This window comes from Polyodon spathula, chromosome 10 (assembly GCF_017654505.1).
Source record: "Polyodon spathula isolate WHYD16114869_AA chromosome 10, ASM1765450v1, whole genome shotgun sequence".
NCBI classification, from domain to species: domain Eukaryota; kingdom Metazoa; phylum Chordata; class Actinopteri; order Acipenseriformes; family Polyodontidae; genus Polyodon; species Polyodon spathula.
Window position 1 is genome coordinate 241,771 of NC_054543.1, and position 8,714 is coordinate 250,484.

The following is an 8,714-nucleotide window of genomic DNA, read 5'->3' on the forward strand; positions in this document are numbered from 1 at the left end:
CACAATATAACAACACTTTGTAAAAACGCCTGTGTAGCATCCTTTAAACTTCCACGATACGAGTTCAGTTATATGAATTTGATTAAAATGGTTTGCATTCACGCTCAATTGACCTACTTATTTCCCCTCAGTTTATGAGGGAATTGCTTGACAAAAGCGGCCCCTTTATAAAGCTCACTGACTTCATGTTCTTTTCCATTCACTGCAAAACAAAAGTGTTTTTCTTGTCCCATTAACTGGAAATTGGTTAACTAATTGGTATCACGAGTTTTAGAATTCTGTTTACAAAATCTCAATACCACTGCACTGAAATTACCACAAAACGTTTCCCAGAGTCTCTAAGCGACAGGCTTACACTCGAAACCGTTTTACCTGTTTGTTTTTCATTCTCTAACTAATTGTTACTTTATTAGTCCGTGGAATTTAGGGCATCGCCAATGTCCGTAGCAAAATACAGTAGGCATTTAGAATTAGAAAACAAACATCACATCCTGTGTGTGGCAAGATAACACGCGGCCTGTGCACGTCTCTGTAATCCCCGAGGTTTCCTACTTTTTTTTTATATTAACACATACATTACAATTAACTACATGGGTAATATAATTTCAATACATAATCTAATACTGCATTTAATATAATGTGCTCTTTTTAGCAAAACGTGCGATTATGTGCGATTTCCTCATACCTGTTTTCATGTATGTTTTTAAATAGCCATCCCAACTCACTTAAAAATACAGCACGTCTCGTTACTATCGCAAGACCAACCCACCCGACTCCATCATCTTCATCAGAGCATACAAAAGCCTACATGGTCCTAGCGCCCGCCTGCGATGTTAACGGATGCAGTGTTACAATTGTTATTGGAGAAATTGATAAAACAAGAAGAAAAACACATAACCTATATTTAAATGAGTAAAAAAAAAAACGAAGTCTTGGTCAAAGTAAAAGCCCATTTAGTTATTTCACAAAAGAAGAAATGAAATTAAATCAATATTACTATTTATACGTTTGTCAGCTGTGCTGGAGATACCCGAATGGCTTGACATGTATCAGTTGAATTCGAGAGTACTACAGAATACAAGTCGGGGGATGTCAAATCTGCAGCCCTGCTGCGGTAATGCCGCAGCACAGCATTGAAGTTCAGGAGAATAGAACACTGTCGCTTTAAATCCTCTCTTGAATGTTCAAAGTCCAGGATCAGCTGAATAATACCACCTACTGTAGAGAGCATCACGCAGCATCATATTTTAAGGACGGAAGCAAGTAAAGGAAAGGTACAATAAAAACACGCAACATACCCTAAGTTGGAAAAACAGAGGAAAACACACCAAAGTGTGTAATTGATGCCGGAAATGAACAAACTCGTGATGTCAGGAGGGGACAGGCACAGAGAGAAGTTGCTAGGTTGTGTGAGCAAGTAAAGAAACGTGTTATTGCAGCAGTGACTGGAAGAGCAGGCAGACTCGAGGGTGTGGATTTAACACGGATGCTGGTTATGTGATATTATTGGACTCGTAATTTACGTTCCTTTTCGTGTGGGGTATTTACACAACATTCACTTCTTCCCACAGGCTCCCCAGCCAGACAGTAAGTGACGATGAAAGGATTCGCGTTGGAGCAGATAACAGATTTCACTGATTTTACCAGAGGCGGCGATTTGACCGAGTTTTTAAAGCAAACTGATAATGTGTTTAATATGAATAACTGTCGTTCTCATCCTGTCCGGGTCAGCCCAGATGCACAGCACATCCACGCCATTCTTCAAAAACCAAAGCGGGGTCTGGTGACTTTTGACAGGATCCAGAGAGTCGCTGTCGCTCAGAGCCCCAGCTATTTGGACACGGGCTCCGCCCTGTCGGTTCCGATAGTGGAGCTGCTGTATTTAGACAGCGGCAGCAAAGACAGCTCGGCGCTGGTCGCAGTGATTCTTGAAAACGGTAAAGCGGAGTTTTGGAAATACTGGGAGAGAAAAGCTGGCTGGGATTTGTTGCAGACTTCAGACCTGTGCAACAGCTCCAGGGCTAAAGTGGTTTCAGTTTGCTCCAGCGGCAAGTTCATAATCTGGTGTGAAGAGAGAGCCGCTTCAGAAAGCGTTTCAGCTTTCCCCGCAGCGCGTAACAACTTCAGATACTGCATCTGCAAAAGAACTTACGAGCGCGAGGAGCGGGGTGTCCGCTTAGGGGGTGTTAAAATAACCTTACACAACAGCCCGTGTTACAGGGTCCTGGCAGCGCGGGGGGATGTTGTTTACCTGCTCCCAGACAATCAGGAGGCAGCCGCTGGCAACGGCTCCAAATTCTTCCTCACTTGGTCCCCTAAACAGGACAGGATGACTATCAGCAGTGTGTGCAAAGGAGCACTGCTGAGCAAAACCCTACACTCTACCAAAAAGGATTCTGATTACAAGACAATGATTTCAGAGTGCGTTGGAATGCTGGCCACAATCAGCCCCCCAGAAATCTGTTCTGTTGCCCCTACCAGCTGCGGTGGGCTACTCTTGCTTCTCAGCTCAGGCTGCATTAGTTTATTGCAAAGTGATGGAGTTCTGCGGCAGATCTACACCCTGGCATTAAGCTGCCCACTGGACTGTAGCAATCAGATCAGCATGCAGATCTACGGCAGTACCCTGGCTTGCATTGTGTACAGGACGCTGTACCTGGTTGACACCAGCACTGGCAGGCTGCTGGAGAACATTACACTGAAGACCGATGGCATGCTCTTTCTAAACTCCAGGGAGAAGAATGGCATCCACTTCCTTTCCAGTACAGGGATGTACTTGGTGAAGGAGTTGGGGGTGGACCCCACCAGCAAGCAGCTGGGCTGCTCTGACACCGCCAGACCAGATGCTGCCTTGGTGGAGGCAGTCTTCGAAGAAGCCTGCAGGTACTACCAGCGCCGGAGCCTGAGCAGCACACAGCTGACCGTGGAGAAACTGAAAAGCGGGGGCATGTTCCAGGCGCCCATCGCCCTGTCTTCCATTCTCGGGGTCTACATGAAAACCAAGAAAGACAGTGAGTTGCCGCAGGGGGGAGGTGGTTACTCCAAGCTGCTGGCATCGTTGGGCACGGAGCTAGAGAGCTTGGTGGCCTTGGAGCAGCTCAAGGCATCGGTTGTCAGCGCCTCCGACAGAAAGCTGAGTATCTCTTGTGAAACTCTGGTGGGGCAAGAGGTGAACCGCCTCCTCTTCTCAGACCTGGACAGAGACAATCTGCTGTACCTGAACGTCATTTTTAAAACCTTCCCCCGGGAGTTTTGGCAAGCCCTGCAGGCTAGTTTGCGACTCGGGTCCAATGGAGAGGGCTTCCTAACAGCCAAGGCAGCCCCAGAGGTCTGGAAGACGGTCCTGAGCCCCGTGCAATCAGCCCCGGCACCTCTCTCCAGCAGCCAGCAGCAGACCCCCTCTAACGGAGCAGTGCCTGTCTTTGAGCTCATCTGCCACTCCCTTTTCACCTTCCAGCCCAAGTGGCTGTCCAGATTTGTTGAGCTGGCGCAGCAGCAAGCAGGCGCCTCTTCCTGGAACCATGGGGGCAAGGAGAGCCCGGAGAGCGTCCCCTTGTACAAGCGGGCCCTGCGTGTGCTGCCGAGGGAGGGGCAGGCGCAGGAGTTGCAGGTGGAGCTCTTGCTCTGCAGCCAGAGACCCAACGCTGTCATGCAGGCCATGCGCATCCTGCTGGAACTCCGGCACTGGGAGAGGGTAGCTGAAGTGGCCCAGCGCTTCTCTCAACAGAGCCCCCTGCTCAACAAGGAGATCTTCACCACCCTTCTCTGTGAGGTCTCACAGCACCGGGATCTGGACCCATACCTTGACCTACTTTGGACTTTGTGTCCCGAAGACATGACTGTCACCAGCATCCTAAATATTGTGCTTAAAAGCCTGCCTCCATGCGGAAGTGAGCACAAACCATTCAGAACCGACAGGAACCAGATGACCATCGGGATGCTGAAGCCACTGTTGAACAAAGTGCTGCAAAGAGAGACCAAGCCAAGCCAAAGGTATGCGGACATCCTCCAGTCCCCTTCCTTTCCCCCTCCCACTCCTCCGAGGCAGCCTCACACTGTGCCCAGGTCAGTCACAGAGCCCGCCATGCCCACTGTCTCTGCGCCGAGCATCTCATCTAGTGTGAACAACACCAGCGTGGATAAAGGCTGTTCCAGTCCCCGTCATGAGAATAAATAGCAGCTCTGCACACATTCTCACCTCTGGGGACTAATGGAGAAGATACCCTATAAGCGAAATCACCAAAGAGATTTAAAACCTTGCTGTAATAGAGCAAAGATAAAATATAGAAGAAAAGTTAGGGTACACATTCTCTTAACCAAAATTTTTTTATTTAAAAATAAAAGGTGGTTTGGCTGTATTCCACACGTTTTCAAGAGGTCATTCTTTGTTGTCAAAGCATAAGGCCAATGGACTGGCTTTTGTTTTCAGTTCCAAATATGCAGCCAAAGCAGTTTTACAATCAAGGCTGTGGTTTTTCAAAGCGGTGCAGATGTATTATATATCTGCCTGGATATTACCCTGCAGCCTGCTGTAGAAATGGGATTTGTGTGCTGCTGACTAAACAGATGCATTGCAAACTGTAGAATCAGTGCCGTGACAAAGTTAAAATGCCACTAAAGCAGCACTAGCAAAGGGCATGGAACAAAGTGAGTATATCATGTAGCGCACTGTAGATACCATTCCTGCTCTTGGTGGCTGAACAAAATGCAATGCAGCCATTCGATTTCAGTTCTTATCTCAAGTTTGAGCTTCCTTTTAAAGGTAATGATGAACTCTCAGTAAAGCTGCTGCTTGTGTTTAATACCCGATCACACACCTGCCTATTTGCCTGTTTGTAGGATGTAGCCAATGTTGATGTCTGCATTGTGCACTCGCTCACTCACTCACTGAGATATGCATATGCACACTCCTCAGAACAATCGGCATCTTTAAAGACAATGACACACTGAATCATATTCCACTGTGGTGAATTCAATCAGTTAGATAAAGACAGCAGTCCAGTGTTCTGGGGAAGCTCTGTTTCACACTTTTCATTAAAGTTTGGTGACCTTCTATATATTACACACGTGTATATATGTAATGTATATAGCTACAAAAATAGCATGGTATGTTTTATTTATTAGGTACCCTACATATGTTGATTTTAATATAAGGTAGAAAGAGCCTAAATTAGTTGAACCCATATTATTTGAATTTCTTTGAGAGAAAGTATATTATTTGCATTGTTAAGATGTAGACATCTCTATCTTCTGTCCTAACCCTTGTAATATATCTTGTATAATGTAGATTGAGTCCATGTGCAGTGTCTGTGTGTGCAGGGCCATGCCTCTGCAGAATGAAGCAGTGTCTATGTGTGCACAGCCATGCCTATCTGCAGAATGAAGCAGTGTATGTGTGTGCAGGGCCACGCCTCTCTGCAGAATGAAGCAGTGTCTGTGTGTGCACAGCCATGCCTATCTGCAGAATGAAGCAGTGTCTATGTGTGCACAGCCATGCCTCTCTGCAGAATGAAGCAGTGTCTATGTGTGCACAGCCATGCCTCTCTGCAGAATGAAGCAGTGTCTATGTGTGCACAGCCATGCCTCTCTGCAGAATGAAGCAGTGTCTATGTGTGCACAGCCATGCCTCTCTGCAGAATGAAGCAGTGTCTATGTGTGCACAGCCATGCCTCTCTGCAGAATGAGTGCAGTGTCTCTCTGTGTGCATGTGTGCACGGCCATGCCTCTCTGCAGAATGAAGCAGTGTCTATGTGTGCACGGCCACGCCTCTCTGCAGAATGAAGCAGTGTCTATGTGTGCACGGCCACGCCTCTCTGCAGAATGAAGCAGTGTCTATGTGTGCACGGCCACGACTCTGTGCAGAATGAAGCAGTGTCTATGTGTGCACGGCCACGACTCTCTGCAGAATGAAGCAGTGTCTATGTGTGCACGGCCATGCCTATCTGCAGAATGAAGCAGTGTCTATGTGTGCACAGCCATGCCTCTCTGCAGAATGAAGCAGTGTCTATGTGTGCACAGCCATGCCTATCTGCAGAATGAAGCAGTGTATGTGTGTGCAGGGCCACGCCTCTCTGCAGAATGAAGCAGTGTATGTGTGTGCAGGGCCACGCCTCTCTGCAGAATGAAGCAGTGTCTATGTGTGCACAGCCATGCCTATCTGCAGAATGAAGCAGTGTCTATGTGTGCACGGCCACGCCTCTCTGCAGAATGAAGCAGTGTTTGTGTGTGCAGGACCATGCCTCTCTGCAGAATGAAGCAGTGTCTATGTGTGCACGGCCACGCCTCTCTGCAGACTGAACAGTGTCTGTGTGTGCAGGGCCATGCCTCTCTGCAGAATGAAGCAGTTATGTGTGCACGGCCACGCCTCTCTGCAGATTGAAGCAGTGTCTATGTGTGCATGGCCACGCCTCTCTGCAGAATGAAGCAGTGTCTATGTGTGCACGGCCACGCCTCTCTGCAGAATGAATGTTTCACTTCTCTGTGCTGATTGGGCTGGAATGTTGTTTGAATTCACTCTGCAGCATTGCTGTTTATTTACACCTTCCTGTGATCAGAGAGAGAGGGAGTGAGGGTCACTTTGCAAGGATGAAGCAAAGTTTCAGACTACATTAGCATTAGCTGTTTGTAGCAAGCAAGCTATTCACAGGGGTTGTGAGAAGTTCTTATCGCTTTTCCATTCACTTGAGACAATCCTGAGTACTGTGAGGTCATGCGAGGGGTGTCCCAGAAACAAACCAGCTAACACACATTTCATTTTCTTTAGAAGACCTTCACGTTTGCTTCATTATACCTGAATGATGTTCTGGAAAAACAAATTCTGGTTTAGTATTTATGGTAAAGAAAAGCATGTGTTTTTAACAGTAGGCCGAGCAATTGGTTAAACAGTGCACAATGTTGAATGTTTTTTTTTAGTCAGTAAATGGATGGATTTATATTTTGTGGAGTGTGTTTTAAAGATTTGTTTTGAAATTGCTCAGAACTGGGCTAAGTGGTTTTGCTTTCTCAATCCGCTTCTCCTGCACTGCGCTGTATGAGAGGTACTTGTTCTTTATAAGCATTTAATCAATAAACGTGCTGCTTATTGTTAAGTCATCCTGCAGGATTGTAACCGTTATAATCTCTGATCAGCAGAAAGCAAGAGGAAGCAACTCGGAGTTGCTAACAAGCTGGGTTCCCCTAATTACAAGAACGTTCTCTGTTTGTTTTCATGCCTTGAGGAGCTTCTCACCCACCCTCTGATATTAAACACCACACACAACATTGACCTGCATTGAAGACGGGCTTCTGGGTTCACCTGGTTTTAGTGTTTCGATGACAGTAGAACGCATAAAGAGGGTCCCATTTTATTTTTAGCCTGTGTTCTTGGCCTTAAGCAAAAATATTGGCCCACTGACATCTGCTAATGAGAGGCAGTGTGTGTGAGAGCTGCTTGTGCTAACGAGAGGCAGCGTGTGTGAGAGCTGCTTGTGCTAATGAGAGGCAGTGTGTGTGAGAGCTGCTTGTGCTAATGAGAGGCAGTGTGTGTGAGAGCTGCTTGTGCTAACGAGAGGCAGTGTGTGTGAGAGCTGCTTGTGCTAATGAGAGGCAGTGTGTGTCAGAGCTGCTTGTGCTAATGAGAGGCAGTGTGTGTGAGAGCTGCTTGTGCTAATGAGAGGCAGTGTGTGTGAGAGCTGCTTGTGTATGACACTTTGATTGGCCACCAGAGTATGTACATAAAAAGGAATGAATGATTTCTACAGAAGAAAGCACAACACATCAAGATAACAATTAAAAAAAAATAAAAACGTTGCATTCGTTATTAGCAGCATTGAGCTCCCTAATCTGCACCAGCACAGTAGAATTCCCTGAGCCATGTCCCTCATTCCTGTCTCCAGAGCTTCACAATGGTTGTTCTGGGGCTTTATCAAATCACAGACAAACAATCCCATTGACTCTGACAACAAGAATATGGACTTCAACGCTGCATAGTACTGTACTGCATAGGCTGTTACAAAGACAAAGGGACACTTAGCAATGCTGCTGTGGAAAAAAAAATTGATTCAGCGAGCAATGGAACTTGGTGAAAACTTCAAGATTCTCTGAGTTTTGAGGAGAGGGCCTACATTGTAATAACTGGATAACTTCATGTCAGTCCTTGCTGTTGCATGGAAAATGAAAGTGGAACAGATGTGTGGATTTTTCCAGGGACTCTGCTTGGAAGACTAAACAATTCATATCAGGGCTTGTTTTTTTGCACAGCATCATGGCATACATTATGACATCTAGTGCAAATTACATAATAAAACCCATTCTAATTACACATGGTCTCCTGGAAATGTAGAGAGAAACTGCTGTGCGTCACTGTTGTGGATAATCATTGGTTTAACACAGAGAATGAGGGGCCTGTTTGCAGTAAAGCTGGGTGAGATGAGCAGGGACAAGAATGCAAGCCCAGCTCCAGCTCTAGCTCTTCATCGCTGCCCTGGGAATGATGTCCCTGAAACACAGAGAAGCGAGGCTTCGTCTACAACAGACTGCACTGGAAACAATCAAAACAAAACTGCTCAGCCATGGATAACTTCAATGTTTTCTTTGAGAATTAAGTGTTTACATATATTTGAATTGAAATGTCACTTGCAAATGGAAGAGAGCTATTTTGGAATGATTTTGGGCTCTGCATTTCAAGGTCAGGTTAACTCTAACAGAAACGATTGGTGTGGGGCTCTTTCTGGATC

The 8,714-nt window shown here is 46.2% G+C and overlaps 2 protein-coding genes across 3 annotated transcripts in view; one reads left to right on the top strand and one right to left on the bottom strand.

The window, feature by feature from the left end:
- LOC121321681 (armadillo-like helical domain-containing protein 3) overlaps positions 1–818 on the bottom strand; it is a 36,558-nt gene extending 35,740 nt beyond the window's left edge. The window contains exon 1 of one of the 2 annotated variants that reach the window (XM_041260670.1): positions 726–818. The gene's annotated coding sequence lies outside the window, so the exon portion shown is untranslated. Of the gene's footprint in view, positions 1–685 lie in introns of both variants that reach the window. The other variant, XM_041260669.1, reaches the window with a different exon arrangement.
- Positions 819–1,220: 402 nt separating this feature from the next.
- LOC121321680 (Hermansky-Pudlak syndrome 6 protein-like) lies at positions 1,221–5,678 on the top strand. Its single transcript, XM_041260668.1, has one exon. It carries the CDS (start codon positions 1,598–1,600, stop codon positions 4,175–4,177), a length of 2,580 nt encoding a protein of 859 aa, XP_041116602.1. The 5' UTR covers positions 1,221–1,597; the 3' UTR covers positions 4,178–5,678.
- The last annotated feature ends 3,036 nt before the right edge of the window (positions 5,679–8,714 follow it).